This window comes from Chiroxiphia lanceolata, chromosome 5 (genome assembly GCF_009829145.1).
Source record: "Chiroxiphia lanceolata isolate bChiLan1 chromosome 5, bChiLan1.pri, whole genome shotgun sequence".
Lineage (NCBI taxonomy): Eukaryota > Metazoa > Chordata > Aves > Passeriformes > Pipridae > Chiroxiphia > Chiroxiphia lanceolata.
The window spans coordinates 40,357,981-40,374,355 of record NC_045641.1 but is presented as its reverse complement, the minus strand read 5'-3'; the positions used below and the strand labels follow the sequence as shown (position 1 = coordinate 40,374,355).

At 34.5% G+C, this 16,375-nt stretch overlaps 1 protein-coding gene across 3 annotated transcripts in view; it reads right to left on the bottom strand.

Moving 5' to 3' along the window:
- PTPRQ (protein tyrosine phosphatase receptor type Q) overlaps nucleotides 1-16,375 on the bottom strand; it is a 131,462-nt gene that overhangs the window by 110,121 nt on the left and 4,966 nt on the right. The window contains exons 4-15 of one of the 3 annotated variants that reach the window (XM_032689172.1): nucleotides 15,881-16,135; nucleotides 14,669-14,886; nucleotides 11,193-11,379; nucleotides 10,773-11,057; nucleotides 8,273-8,557; nucleotides 7,401-7,670; nucleotides 5,974-6,234; nucleotides 4,355-4,485; nucleotides 4,063-4,192; nucleotides 2,458-2,608; nucleotides 1,864-1,970; nucleotides 1,286-1,383 (exon numbers count right to left, since the gene is read on the bottom strand). In XM_032689172.1, the coding sequence (XP_032545063.1) occupies nucleotides 1,286-1,383; nucleotides 1,864-1,970; nucleotides 2,458-2,608; nucleotides 4,063-4,192; nucleotides 4,355-4,485; nucleotides 5,974-6,234; nucleotides 7,401-7,670; nucleotides 8,273-8,557; nucleotides 10,773-11,057; nucleotides 11,193-11,379; nucleotides 14,669-14,886; nucleotides 15,881-16,135 (2,378 nt within the window). Of the gene's footprint in view, nucleotides 1-1,285; nucleotides 1,384-1,863; nucleotides 1,971-2,457; nucleotides 2,609-4,062; nucleotides 4,193-4,354; nucleotides 4,486-5,973; nucleotides 6,235-7,400; nucleotides 7,671-8,272; nucleotides 8,558-10,772; nucleotides 11,058-11,192; nucleotides 11,380-14,668; nucleotides 14,887-15,880; nucleotides 16,136-16,375 lie in introns of those variants that run through there. The other 2 variants (XM_032689171.1, XM_032689169.1) reach the window with 2 other exon arrangements.

The window sequence follows — 16,375 nt, the reverse complement described above, 5'->3', positions numbered from 1 at the left end:
AAAACTGCAGACCTTGTCTATACAAGAAAAATAAAGTCTATACGCTTATATAATTTATGCAAGCTAACTTAAGAAGCACAAGGAAGCAAGGCAGAGCAGAAACACAGGTTAGTGGGCCAAAAGAACTGAAAAGAAAATTGAAAAGGGTGTAATAACTTATAAAACCAGTGATTTAAAAACACAATGAGCTTATCTGGATGTTGGAGAGACCACTAGCAGACCAAAATACAAAGTGAACACTCAGTGTAGACAAGGCATCTGAGAAATAGTAACTGAACTATTTGTTTCAATGGTAAGGATGTTCCCACACAGAATCATTATTAATGAACTATGAATTTTCAGTCAAATTGAGTAGTCTTGAACTGAAATGTTCACGGAAGAGGTTTTAAAAATAACCTGACAGTAGTCAGAAAGGTAGACAGCACGCTATTGCCTAGGAAAGAAATAGGAAGCAAAACAGGAAACACTATCAACCATCTGATTACTCCACTGTGTACCCACACCTGTGTGAACAACCAATCTCAAGAAGGATATCAAAGGCTTAGAAAAACTAAAGAAAAAGATAGTAAGAGATGTAGAACATCTTCCATAAAAGAATGCTGTTTAAAAGACAATTGAGAAAATTGAAGTTTATAAAATGAAAGGTATGGGTATGGTGAACAGGGAAGTACTAGCTATTTCTAATACTTTTTTAAACAGAGTATAAAAAATTCTAAAGTATAAATGATTGAACAAAGTCAGGAACAGTAACTGGTTTTATTTACATATAACCAAATTCCTAAACTTCTTAATGCCCAAGGCCAGGAGGGTATGGGCGGTATCAAATGTTTGCAGTTTTGTTTAATAAATTGCTATATTTAAAAAAATGTTTTATTCTGTAACTTTCTAAACAAAACATTTAGATTCTTCTATATGGAATGTATTTTTTATCTTTCACTGTAATTAAATGAATTTGTATTACAAATTTGGAAAGCTAAGGAAAAAAGATTACATTGCAGTTGCATTCAACCCTTGATCTGTAATCTTTTTTATTGCACAGTAGCTTAAAAATCAGTTTTTGAAAGCTATGAAAAGTATAATTTTAGAATATTGTTTTTTAAAATTGTTATGCAATAGGAAGTATGTATTTAGCTGGCCTTTCCCCATAGCAGTATTCCCTCTCCTACTTCCATAGGTTATACAGACAAATGTTTATTGCTGGGTTTGCAGTACATGTAGAATGATAACTTCACTGAGAAATTAAAAAAAAAAAAATTGCATTTGTTTCTTCCCATCCTTATCTCACCTGAAACATATCAAATCCTCCTCTTGGTAGTTTCCAAGAAAGATAGACTGTATTTTCTTCTTGTCCAAACACCTGTAAATCTGATGGTGGACCAGGATCTGAGAATGCAAAATTTAAATTTAAAATTATCTATATTAATTTTAAGGAAATTGCCATTTGCAGAATACACTACTGTGATTCATTATTTTATAGTTCCATGTAGTAATAGATTTCATTTTGCACTTAAGAAGACCTTCAAATAAATGAAAATTGTCTCTACATATTAGCAATAGAATCAGAAATAAAATAAAAATTTGTAAATTTTTATGGAAAATTTTATTGTCCTAATACTACTGCTGATTCAGTTACTGGTAGAACCCCATTAAATACAGATGAAACTTGTTTGTGTTTTAAAAGTTTTTATATGTTTAGTAGCTTTCAAATGTGCTTAGATTGAAAAGAAAGACTTACATGAATTAATCCAGACATTATTAAGATGCATTGATTTAATAAGGAATAGCTTTTCTAAGACAATACATTAAAATGTAACAACCTTAGTTATTTGAAACTGTGAAAAGTCATTAATAAACTGAACCTACAGGTGTTAATCTTGAGGATGGTGGGGTGACTCCTTTTTAATCCATTGGTTGTCACAATACTGATTAGGAAATCAGTGCCTGGCAGAAGATGTTCAAATTTGTACATTCTACAAAGATTAAAAGAAGAGATTGTGTTTAGGATTCTAGAAATGCACATCTCTTCATATATTTAATTTTTATAGTTTTATGGATATTATTTACACATGATGTGTATACACATGTTTATATGTTGTCACTCAAAAAATATTTTAATATTATGAAATCTTAAATAGGCTGCATTACACTATGGTTCACAGTAAGTTCAAGTACTAGAAAGTCCTGAAGTATTAAATTAAACATCCAGAATTGCACACAGGTTCTGCTACTGCTCACTCCAATGCAGTATTCTGTTTGGTCTTCTTTGCACAAACACATCATATGAGACCTGTAATTTGTTAAAAAAATGCAATTCTTAAAGTACATGGTATAGTACTGCATGTCAACTAAATTTTCAAATACATATGTAAATAACAGGACAGGCTACTTATTTTAAATATGTAGTGAAACAACTGCTTTGAGTTCATATCAGTTATTTTTTAAATATAATCATCATACCTTACATCAGAAGGTAACATTTTCTTCTCATTGAAATCTTCACTATTTATTGAAAGAACATATCCATCAAATGTATTTTGGGCTGGTGGCCAGGTGACAGTTATTGATTCAGAGTCTCTGCTATGGTTCAGATATTTAGCTGCGCTTGGTACTGTGAGACAATACAACAAAATACATGGATTCAAAAAAGCATTTTAAACACATTTCTTTATGACAGGCCTCTCATCATCAGAATGCAATACAAACTCCACAAAAATTATGTCATGTCCCTCCTTGTCTCAAGGACATACAGACTACTACCACTGTGGTGACGTGTACAGGGACTTTTGTTATCCAGGAGATTCAGAGCTAAACTGTTTGCTGCTCTGTAATGCTACATAGTGCAGTTCTGATATCACTGATGTGGAGTTCCTCAAAAATGGACAATTCCTCAAGAAAAGAAATGTCAGTATAAGAGGTAGCATATAGGACAGAGACCAAAGTCATGACTAACACAGTGTCTCTTATTCAACAGTGACCAAAAGCATATGTCTCCAGAAAAGCAAGAATTGCATAGAGTGGTAATCCCCTTCTTAATCTCCCAAACTGCAGTTTGCACCCAAGAACTTCATGAGCCAAAGGTGATTTTTCTTAATTTAGTAAACCTCAGCAGATTTTTCTTTTGTAAATGTCTTTGGTCTCCACTTGAACATATGATCACAACCATGACACAAAATATCTTGTGGCCAGAAGTTCTGCAATTTATCTACAAATTTAGTAAACAACCATTTGCATTTGTTTGTTTTCTACTTTCTCTCGTCTAGTTTCAAGTCCTTAATTCTTGAAAAGGAAATGTCAGTGAATTATCATTTACTAGCTCCATATTTGCCTCTCCATGACTTGTCCTCTCAGAACTTATTTTACATCACACTTTACATTCCTGTATCAGTTCTACCTCACTGGTACCTTAAATGCAACACATTACGTATCTTCGATCACAGATGTTGAACCATTTCAATCACATTTTTCCACATTAGATTAGAGGAAAACATAACATGCCAGATCTAATAGCTTGAGAGGCCATGTTCTTAGGTTCAAGCAGCTAGAAGTATTAGAATAGAGGAGAACTACACTGCTGAGAATCAAATGTCCGAAATGTAGAAAAGCCCAAATTTCCTTGTGATATACAGGGAGGCCAATGAGAAAACATCATAAAACTAATTTAGCTCTGAACATTTAAGCATGCTCAAACTCAGCACTGAAGTGAAAAATGAAAAATTAAAGAGAAGTCTAAGAAAAAAAATTTCGTTTCCATAGTGCTGGTAGCCAGACTGTGCACAAGTATCAGTTACTGGACTGTACAGCTTGTTGAGTCAACAGGAAGTCAACATTGGTAGTTCATTGTACACAGGAACCATATTCAGATTCTTAAAAGTCACTTGCGGGCAAAGAATAAGAAAAATAACAAAGTAAGTGAATAATTATAAGAAAATAAGAAAAATCTGTAAGAAAATTATGAAGATGGTTGAATTACTTTTCTCTGAGACAAAAAGGAAATTCAGAAAGAAAGCAAGACATATATAAGGAGTAAAACAAATACTAAAGTTGACAACACTGTGGTCTCACCTGTGTCTATTTCCTTTGTCACAAAAATACTATCTCTGAAACCCTCTTTCTCTGTTCGAATTGCAAAATTGTACAGCTTACCAGGACTAAGGTTGGAAAACATTGCTGTTTCTTGTTTAACCTTCTGGACCTAGAAATACAAATACAGCTTTCACAAAATTGCTTACAAAATTTTCTTATCTTATGTAAATGGTATATCCAACTATTTTAATGGGGGATATAGCTTCTTCTTAATAGAAGACTGACAAATAACTGCATTGCTTATACACAAGTGGTGTTCTAAAAAACATACCCTGAAAGCACTTGCACAGTTTGTGCATATAACTTCATATTGCTCAAAATCTCCATCAGCCCGACCCCAAGTAATCTGTATTGAAGTGTCAGTAACGTCACCTTCTCGTACATTGAGCGGAGCTGCCAGACCTACAGAAGAACATAAAACACATTACAGTTCAATCCAATACTTTGTTCAGTCTAACACTTTTTGTATCTCCCGTGGAGACATAAAAGCGAAGATAACCAGTAATAGATTCAAACAAATAGAGGGCAAAATCTGATCTCAGGCATGCAGACACACAGCAATTTCAAAACTGAGAAAGGAAGAATGGAGAAAGAAAAAATATATAGGAAAATTACTTGCTTCTTTATCTTAAAATTACATGAGGCTGAACACGCACATCTCCAAGGACAGAGCTGGCACTCCAAGGTGGGAAAGTGCTCCAGAATTAAGTTGATCCCTCCAATACCACCCCCATAATGGCCATAGCGTACTCAAATTTTGTCAAACAGCTCAGCAAAACTGGGTATATCAGGCTAGACAAATATACTTTATCCCTAATTAGTGTAGTCTTGTCAGGTACAATTCAGATCACTTTACAGAGGAGTATCCACTCTTCTTTACATCTATTTCATTCCTATAACAACTGTTTTTGTCTGGAATATACCAAAATTTACACTTTTTCCAGGAAAAACTGTGTACATGTGAGGGATCAGGACTTTTTTTTCTTCCAAGTCTTTGGGGCCCCAGAAGAGACAGACAAAAATTGGGTTTTCTAAGGCAGTTTGCCACTAAATTTATAAAATCCTGTCATAAGATTGATCAAACACAAAGTTTTTATTGTGAAGATCCTTGAAAGCTGATTTTTTTAAGAAAAGTCAGCTTTCTAGTCTTTCACAATCTAGGAAAGATTTTTCTGTCTTGCCATCATTCTCCTCTTCTTTCTTCCTTAATTCTTCCTATCCTATCTTAATTTTTCCTTGTATAAAATTTCTACTCTGAAAGAAACAGAGCAGAAAAGAATTTCAAAGGAAAATTATAAAATGGGAAAAGAAAATCTTATGGAAGTATAAAGATAATAAAAAATAGGAAAGTCAAACAGGAATTTCAGTAGGTATTTTTAAACAGTTTTGAAGTTCCTACTAAAATTTCGTTTTTAAAACCTTTCCTAGAATTTTTTTTAATGTCTTTATTATTGAATTTATTATCTTGGAGAATCTCAACGTTTTTATTACTTGCTGAAAGATGCATCAGGAGGAATGAGCTTCATAATTTCAAGACACAGAAGTAACTCCATTGATACTCATCTGCTTGTTTAAAGTAAGCTGTCAAAATGTGTTTTGCTTCCTATAAGGACAACAATTTAATACAGCCCCAAATCCTGAAATACTTGCTAGACATTTTATAGACAATATAAAAAACACAATTTAGCAAGTTTAGAAATTATAAGGTATTGTTATAGTCTTGTTTAAAAATCAGCTAATGTTAGAACAACTACAATTTGCTTACAGATATATCAAGATGATTTGTGAATAGGATGTCTTTTCTATTGCACTGAAGTAAAAATAAAGTTAAAAAGGTTCAAAAATCAGGATTTTATATGGTGCAATTTTATAAGAACTTAAAATACTTACATGTTTTTACACCATATATATGGTAACAGGAGCTCAAAATTTTTCCACTTTTTGTGGAAACACAGAAATCATATTCTGTTCCTGCAGTAAGGTTTTCAATTTTTATTTTACCATCACTTTTTAAAGTGAATGTTGCATTAGGTCCTTCTTTACTTGTAACATAAATGCCATCAAATACTCCAATATCAGGCATGCGAACAAATAGTACCACAGCATTGCTATAAAGCCCATAAGGAACTACAATTTGAACAGGCTTAGGCTCTAAAAGAAAAAAAAAGAAAAAAAAATTGCCACATGTTAAACCAGTTGAAAATAAATTAAATGAAAACCACTTAATGAATCTGAAGCAACTACCCTGAGTTGCTGAGAAATATGCTTGCCCAGTGCAAAAACTAACAGCTATCACAGTAAAACATCACTTCTTAGAAACAAAGAACAACCTGATCTTTTAAGTTTTTATTACTGGAATTATCTTCTCAACCAGAACTGCACTAGGAAGGTAAGCAGGATAGCTGGAAAAATATACAGAAATGTGAATATGGACAGGGAGATGACCATGGAGAATGAGATAGGTTTGATGGATATAACATTGACGTGTTTAGTTTTCTTCCCTTACAGTTGGCTCTGACAGCTGTGAAATATCTCATCTAGAATTTTGTCATCTGTGTCATGAATGAGGTATTAAATCTAATCCTATATAAAAAATTCTGAAAAAAGATTAAGACTGCTACCCTCCAAAATACTGTAATCACTTAGAAAAAAAAAAATTACAATGCAGCATTTCATGTATCTATAATCTGACAGCTGTAGCCTTTAAATATCACTTGAATACCAAGTGAATCTTGCCCATTCCTTTCACATATGCAAAAAATTTAAACTGCACCAAAAGCATTTCAGCATTTTGGTAAACTAAGACCCTTCAGTAAACCTTTCCCTATGGATGGGGAAGACCCTTTGATAAACAATGTAAAGCTTTTACTTTTCACCTACTACTACTTCTAACTCTTTCTACTCCTTTCCTACTGCCCTCTCACTAATGGTAGGGCAATTTCTTTCTCACAGTTCACAGAACAACTAATGTATCTCCAAAAATAAATAGGCTGTTTCAACCATTCCAGTATTTTCCTATTTCAATGCAAATCAATGATTCACCCAGTTTCTTCTGCCAGTTGTAACAGGATTTCCAGCTATGGTCCTCATTGCAGTTGTCACTATTACCAATGCATTTTCCAAGGCTGTACCCTCCTTGCGAAAATTGCTAACTTTTCTGTTAACAACTAGGATTGGATCTGTACATTTTACATTTTAGTTTTGATCCTGGGGTATTTAGAAAAAAGATTTGATCTACAAAATCTGTTAGACGTAGCAACAATAGTTAGACCGATGTGTGCTATAGTCTATAGTTTCCACCATAAACAGTATCTTACTTAAAGTGCATTGAATGGTCTTCAGTTCACTCATAGTTCCATTATTCACACTTGCCACTGCTATTTCATAAGTCATTCCAGGAATTAGGAGATCAATCTTAAATTCTTCTGTATTGCTTAATATAAACTTCTTAGTTTCACCCATGTCTGCATTAGGTTTTACTTGAACATAGGATTCCTGACACTCTTGTGGCAGCTTCCAGCGAAGGATCACACTCTCTTCTTGTACATCCTCTGGGTGAATATAAACAGCTGTCGGTGGACTGACAGCTTGATTAAAGAAAAAGATGTCAGTATAAAACCATATATCAAACTTACAATCAATTTACAATCATTTCCCAATGATGTCTCTGGTTTATTTTCTTTTTTCTAAAATGTCATGATTTTAGAACTACTGATTCATTTACTTATTTCTTAAAATGATTTACAGGCAGATTCTGTTTTCTGTTTTCTCATAACGAATAGAGACTTATTTTCCAAGCATATTCCATTCCACCGGATATATACAGAGTAAAAAGATGACACACTCTGAGTCACTGCATCTATTATTAGAAGAATAAATTAATCTGTTTTCACCTAAAAAAAATTTAAGAAATCACTCTAATGTTTCTACTTTGCTAAAATTAAAGACATAAACTATAAATCAGTATTTCTCAAGCAGAATGTCACTTCTTTATCTCATACTAATATGCTGTAAGTAGGTAAATGAATAAATAAATAAGGGTATTGGTATATTCACAATTTTGGAAGGTTCTGAAGAATATCCCAACAACCACAATCTGTACAAGGCCTTAAAAATACCTTTATGCCTTGTATTTTCAATTTAAACTCTGTCTAGCAAAATAAAACATCTTAAAAAATGGATACATCACCTGTTGTGACTAATATAGGCTTCTCATGGCAGCTGAGAGTTCCTTTCTCTGCTACGTTCTGTAAATATACCTGATAGTGATGATAAGGTTTTATATTTTGTATGACTATTGAAGTCTTGCTTTTTTCAACTGGTAACTGTTCCCAGATGTTGGTTTCAGTATCCAACACATTGACAAGGTAGTAATGAAAAGAAGCACTGGATGAATGCTGTGGAGGATTCCATTTTAAATGTATTTCGGCAGATGAAACATATGTAGCCTCTAACTTCTGGGAGTGCAACGGCCCTATTGAATAAGATTAGGAATAGAAACAAGACAATAGTTACTCATGCCTTTCACCAATAACTGTGGGATATTTTGGGGGTCTTTTTGCTTGTTTGTTTCTTTATTTCTTTTAAATAGAGCCTGAAAACCTCACAATACACGCTTACACACAGGCTCAAGAGTATTAGAGCAAATCTAACAAGGCAACCTGGACAGTGTATCAGTGATAGTGAATATCGACACAGAGAATACTACTCTCTAATTGAGGTATTTTCTGAATCACCTAGATCTTCATGTCGAACTCAGCCTCTGAATTTAGGTCGTCGCTTATATTTCAGTCGGTTCAAAAATATCATCTAAGACAAATGGTATGCATTACCCAAGTTCATGGAATCACAGAATCGTAGAGTGGGTTGGGTTGGGAGGGACTTTAAAGACCATCTAGTTCTTATCCCCCTTACATGGGTAGGATCACCTTCCCCTAGACCAAATTACTCAAAGTTCCATCAAGACCAGCCTGGTCTTGAACACATCCAGTGATGGAGAGTCAACCTCTCCGGACAACCAGTTCCAGTGCCTCACCACTGTTTCTTCCTATTATCTAATTTAAACCCACTCTCCTTCAACTTAAGGCCATTCCCCATTGTCCTATCACTACATGCCCTCACGAAAAGTCCCTCTCCAGTTCTCTTGTAAGGCTCCTTTTAGGCACAGGAAGGTACTAAAAGGTCTCCCTGGAGCTTTCTCTTCCCCAGGCTGACAGCCCCAACTCTCTCAGTTAGGGCCTGTCTCCACAAGAGGGGTGCTCCAGCCCTCTGATTAACATAGTGGCTCTCCTCTGGACTCATTCCAACAGGTCAGTATCTTTCCTGTGCTGGGAGCCCCAGGCCTGGACACAGTGGGGTCTCTCACAAGAGACCCAGGTGGGGTCTCTCACAAGATCAGAGTTGAGGGGCGGAGTCATCTCTTTTGGTATGCTGGCCACTCTTTTTTTGATGCAGTCCAGGGTGCAGTTGGCTTTCAGGGCTGCAAGTGCACATTGCAAAGTCATATTGAGCTTTTCATCCACAAAGACTCCCCAGTCTTTCTGCCTAGGGCTAGTCTTGATCCATTCTCTGCCCAGCCTGTATTTGTGCTTGGGATTGCCCCAATCCAGGTGCAGAACCTTGCCCTTGGCCTTGTTGAGCTTCACTAAGTTCACACAAGCCCACCTCTTATAGTTGCTTTGCATAGGAGAAAGCAGGAATATATTTTCTTCATTATAGAGGCAACTTGCATTACAAGGTCTTTTAAACAGAAACCAAAGAGAGAAGAGAGTTTGGTAGGCACAGGATATGACAGAACTTCCAAGTGCACTAAAGCCCAGAGGAGGGAGTGAACTGTACAAAACGTATATGATGGAGGAAAAGAATAGCTTCTTTCACCTAAAGATTAACCTGTATTTTATTCTAACTCTAAGAAAATAGACCTCTATCTATATTTGAACTGCCTTGCCAGGACTGGTAAAAACATTAGGGCAGTACGTTTTCTTTAACTTCTGAAAATGAGAAAACTTCCCCAGCATCACCAAAACAGGACATCTCCACTTGATCACCTTTATGTGAAAAGGCATTTTTCATCTCTACCAACTGGTAGGTTTCATTTGGCTTCATTCAGCTAGACTTTACGAGAATGCAAGTTAATTGTGAATGAATTTTACTTAGGACGTTGCATCACGCAGTAGGTCAAAATACAATGGATTTTTAAACCATAGGGATCATCTTAATCTTAACTGCAGATAAACAGGGATACCTCTGCTTGTTCTGACATAATCTTTTACTTCAGATTTGAAAATATGTTTCTGAATTTTACCAGCATAGCCAAAAAATACTTTACTGCTACTCTGACATCCAGCTTTACCTTTGGACATCAGTAGAAACTCTGTGAGTAAAATTATTGTAATAATGAGATTTTAAAATATACTTCACAGAAACAGAATTTGTATGGCTTTGTTCTTGCAGCCACTGAAAACTCCGAGCTTTTCTTAATCAATCCCAAGAAAGGATTTTAGCACAAACCTAAATGAAGTTTTTGGAATCCACTCTACAAGCTGGTAAATACTGGATCAGAATTCATGTTCAGATTTACTTATGTTTTCAGACAAAATATCAACACAGGAACTTGTTTAATTAAAGGAAAAAAATATAAAAAGTGTATGATTATCTGGTTATTACTGCTATTTATTTTTGTTACTTACTTGTTTCTACGTTCAGAATTGAACTTAAGATAGACTGTGCTCCTTCTGAGTTCCTTGCTGCTAATAAAAAACTATAGCGAAGGCCAGGAGACAAGTGCACAATTTTTGTTTGAGTTGTATTAACAGGCAAGTTCAGAATGTATGGTTTCCCCTGATCAAAATAGTACTTGATTACAAGTGCAAAGCCTGACTTAAGCCACATGCCCATATCACTCCACATAAATGCAGCTTCAGTTGTCTTGACATCATGCACACTAAACGTGATGTTCTCTGGTACTAAAGGTACTGAAAAAGAAAAACAAAAGTGAAAAAAAAATTCATTAAAACCTTTTATATATATAGATTTGTATCTTCAAATATAAATGCAATCAGGGGAAGGTTTTTAAAAACAAATGCAAAAGATTGAAAAAATATAGTTACATTCATATTCACAAATATATGGCAGCTGTACATAGCAGAAAAATCCTGTGAAGAAATAATCTGGACCAGTAGGATCTCTCTGAAGGGCATAGCAGTCAGTTTGGTTTTCTGGTATCATTGACAAAGATGAGATGCCAGCTTTTAGAAGATAAGGAGATCCATCTGTCCACAAGAGCTGACCTTCTTCCTGGATTCAAAAAAATATTAGAAAAACATGTATTTTTAGATTACAATGATGAATTATTAAGGCTTCTCTCATTGCAAGCATATTTCCTAAACATACAAAACTTACGTACTTCATTTATACAAATTAATTATATAGGAATAAAGTAAATGTTTCAGTGTAAAATTCTATCTCTTCTATTACAAAAGATTACAAGCTAATAACATAACATAATATAAGCCACATGAGTATGTTTCATCATTACAAACAAGCCTTTAAAAATCACTATTAATCAAATAATTTAATAATCTCGTATGGATAATTGTCTAAAAATGTCATTCACTTTAAAAAAAAAAACAACAACAAAACAGCGTAAAATAATCATAAATCCTGTCTGAAGGCAAAAATATTTAGCTGAAAAAAAAACATGGCTAGATTCACAACTGGATGAGAAAATGTTACTTTCTCCTTTCTCCTGTTTGCTGGTTGCTCAGCATTTAGGACACACTCACACTTCCCTCCAAGTTTCTTACCTTTGAGGAGCTTTCAGTTTTTCTAGGAGAGCTCTACAGGTACTAGACTGGGGCAACATGATATTTTGGAGGAAAGCTACCTGTAGAATATGCTTACAGCACTGCAACACAGATCCCTCTAGTGGGAGACAGGTTTCAGTCTGCACTGCACTAACATATACTAACATCTACAGGGGATTAATAGAAAACCCAGCACATTTCTGCATGGCATTGGGGCACTCTCAGGTGGTAAACTTGCATAAAGTGCTTTCAGGCATAGCAAGTCCGTGGTCCTACAGCCTAAGTAAATGCTTTAAGTACTGTAATGGAGAAAAGTTGAGGTACCACCATCATTTTAAGTCTTCTGTTGTTTACTCTTTTATTAAAGATGTTCAAAAGTGGGGAGGAGGAGGAGAAAAAAGGATTTTTTTCCATTGCTCTGAGAAAACAATAAAAACTCGTGTTTGTTGAGACTGAGACTATTTCTTCAATTAATTTGTGTTGAAAAAAAAAATCAAATGAAATATTGTGATATCAATCACAAAGAAGCAAAGAAGATTTTCAGTGGTATGAAATAATTCAACTTGACTTTCAGGAGGACTTGTGGGTATACTCTGTCATTTCAGAAATGCTCTATAGATCAAAATTTTTTTATACTGGTCTTGGTCACCGGAGTTAACAACAGGCACAGGAAATCACAAGATACTACTATGATGCAAACCTCTGCAGCAAGGTCTGTAAGAGAAACCTCAGTGAACAATCTTTGGCTACCTTTACCACTTCCTAGCTCTGAAGAACTGCACAATATGTCAGGAGGGACATGAGGGTACCACCAAAGTATTACATTCATTCTTATCCAAGGCAGAGACCTACATCTCCAGGGTCTCTGTTGCTTTTCACAAGAATGTTCAGCCTCATCAGGAATGGTTTTAATTCAGATACAGATCAAAGTAGGGTTAAAGAAGGAGACACTGTGAGAATAGAAATGCTACAGAACTAATGTTGCTCACAACGTCACTAATTTTTATCAGTGTCACAGTGCTTGGCACTGAAGGCTGCTGAAATCTTCTGAGTAGGTTATAGCCTCAACTTCTCATTAAATATTTCAAGTCCCATGGGTACTTAGAGAGAAAAACACCTGAAAACAGAAATTTAACTCCCTAGTGCTTCAAATATGAATGAGAAAGAAAAATAATTTAATCTGTATTTTTTATCTCATATTTTAAACAAATCCTGCAACTCCTGGTGTATGTCCCATGATCTTTGAGTTCCTGAGGTAAGTACAATTTGATGCAAGTACAATTTAGAGTTCTCATAAAATGAGAACAAATGACAACAATGACACCAGAATGAAACATGTTCATTCAGTACTTGAACACACTAATTAAGTACAAATAATTAGGAAAGAAGTGCTCGAAAAACAAGCATTTTATTATTATCCCTTGCTATTCTTAAGACATGGTACTCATCTAGTTCATTTAACTGACTGACTCCCACAAACATAAAAATGTGTGCAATGATTAAACAGTTGACTAACAGTCAAATTCCAAACTGGTAATTAACTCTTTTCTGTGTCATCAGAGTCAAAACCCCCCAGATTTTTAGTACTCTTTCCAACACACCAAAATATTATGCTTCCATGAGACATCTATTTCTGGCAGCCACTTACAAATACCTATATTTCTAAAATACCAAGTTGATTATGATGAATATCACTATGGTGTAAAAATTACAGCCATTTGAGAAGCGACTCTACAGTGTCATATACAAAATAATATTACATGTAAAATGCATATATTAATAGTGCTTTACTAACCAGGATGGTTAGAGTGCTTCACTAACCACAAACCTAGACAGATTTATGTTTCTTCAGTCTGTATGTTATCCTACTCTGACTTGCTTGTGTAGCCCCAGCCAGTAAAAAATATTTTTCTGTCTTTGAGGTGGTATGACACCACTCTTGCTCTTACACATAAGGTTTGCTTTGGTTTTACTGTTTTCACAGCATTTCTTTTTAAATAATTTGATCAAAACAATATTAAAATTAAATTTAAAAGTGCAGATTTTTTTAAACTGAAAAACAGTGGCTCTCTCCCAACCTCCTGATACTTAAAAGAAGTTTTCACTAAACCAAATTACAGAAGACTGGATCCCACTTTTCTGGCAAATGCCTCCATCATTCTAAACACTTTCCCAATATTTTTATTTATGTCTGTAGTTGTCCCCAAATCAGACCACCATCAGACACCACACCACAGTGAATCATATTGTAACAGCAGATGCAGCATTAAGAACCTTCATATCTCAAATATGAGGAACAGGAAACCTTTTACAAGAAATACCTTGTTCCAATTCCTTCTCCACTGGCCTATCCGGCATCTATTCTGGATTGACGTCCCTAAACTCAACACTCAACATTTCAGACCTGCATCAAAACTGAGCAAACCAATCCCGGACTTTGGTAACCACAGTAAGTAACGTTTGTGTAGACTAAGATTTAAAATCTGGTAATACAGCACCACCTACAGGCAAAACAATATCCCAGGGAAATACACACGTACACATACACAAAATAGAGAAAAGTTAAACAGGTTATGTATAAACTACATGTTTTTTTCCACAGCTATTTTCAGTATTTCTAAACAGGAAGAAATAATGATTCCTCTTCTCATTACTAATAACTATATAAACAAATAACCAATGTACTGTTTAGTAACTTTTATTCCAAGCAATCGGGCTCTACATATCAAAATGTTCTTACTTCCATATATGTAATAGCAAAGAAGATAAAATAGACTGACCTTTAAGTCATTAAGACCTGTCCATATCATGATTATTCGACTAATTTTCTGGAGATGTGACAACATAAAACCATATTCTTCTTCACTCCCTATGTCAAGAAGATGTGCCCCTTGTGAAGACGTTTGACAGGTTTGTTGTGCTGATTTCCATGGCTTGCTCTCCTTACCCATTCGATAGCAGCTGCTTTGGAATGCCACCCACCCTTGGGAACAGGTGCCTACAGGTGAAGGACAGGATTTTAAAGAGATGCTGTATCATTCATGTTAGTGGTACAGTGCAAGATTTCTTATAATTACACATTTTGATGACAATAGCATTTAATTAATTCATGATTTCAACCCCCCAAATATTCAGTAATTATGAGTCAACAGTCCTTCAAAATCTTGAATGTCTTAAAAATCTGACTGAATTAGAAGAATATTAACTACAAGCCAGTGAAGGGGGGAAAAAAGGGGGAAAAAAAAAGAAAGAAAGATATTCACTAATTTTCAATCCTACTCCAGAAAAAATATCATTCTTTAAACTTAGTTTCCAATGGTTCATTTTTTTAAACATTAAAAATGACGTTAACAAACAACCTGCTTTTAATAGCTTCCTGAGTTTAGGAAAATAATTATTCCCTTGACTTCGACTGTATATTATTCTTTCTTTTTCTAATTTTAAAGATTTTAAGTTGCATTATCAGAGTAGCATGTTTAAAATTACATTAAAATTACACAACTAAGCCGTAACATCCTCAGAATCCTGCCTCTTTTACAGCACTTCTAACAAAACAGCACAGCTAGGCTAGCCATTCAGCAGTATTTTGAATGTTGTAAAAAGTGTTCCAAATGCTTATCAAATTCAGGATTTTCATTGCTTTTTCCTTGAAATTATGTAGCAAATTCAATACATGCACTCAAATAATTACAACTCTTAACTTCAACATTACCTTGACTCTATTTTAGACTGCAAAAATACAGTTAGCTTAAAATATTTGCACATAAAAATCCGAATTATTCCTACTAAAAATACTAAGAAACAGTAAGTAGAAATAACTTTTCTATGTCAGTAACATTCAATTTCTTTCCACTTTCCAGAACTAAAACAATCCATATCTAGTATAAACTGTAAAATGGAATACAGGATTTTACAGTTTACTGTTAACTTATCTAGAAAATGTGCAGTACTAACTTGCATCCATTGTGACTACAAGAAACTCTAATACATACCTGTTTCGGCTTGAACATCCAGTGACTGAGACACATTTACAAATTCAAGATGTAATTGCTCAAATTTAAACTTGAATGTATATAAGGTGGCAGGTGTCAAATTTCTCCATACAAAGAAACCACTGGGTCTTTTTATAATCTCAGAAGTACCATTCAGTAAAACAGAAACTGAAAATTCTTTGGTCACCATACTCCAGTTAAAAGACACTGTAGTAGCTGTTACAAATGTTTTGATGCAATTTTCTGAAATTCCACCTAGTATAACAAGAAAAAATAGACACTGTCTTTACCACAAAGGAATAATTAACTCAGAGTTCCATTAACATTATTATGTTTTCCTTTTGAGAAGTGATAAGCGATATACACAGCAGGGGAAGAAAGGTAGTTTCATTAAAAAAGTCATGGTTTAATTATTGTCACGGTACATAAACTTATGTCTGAAGTAAAAAGAAATAAAACTCCACGGTTTAAGGTGTGTTTAGCTGTAAAAGTACA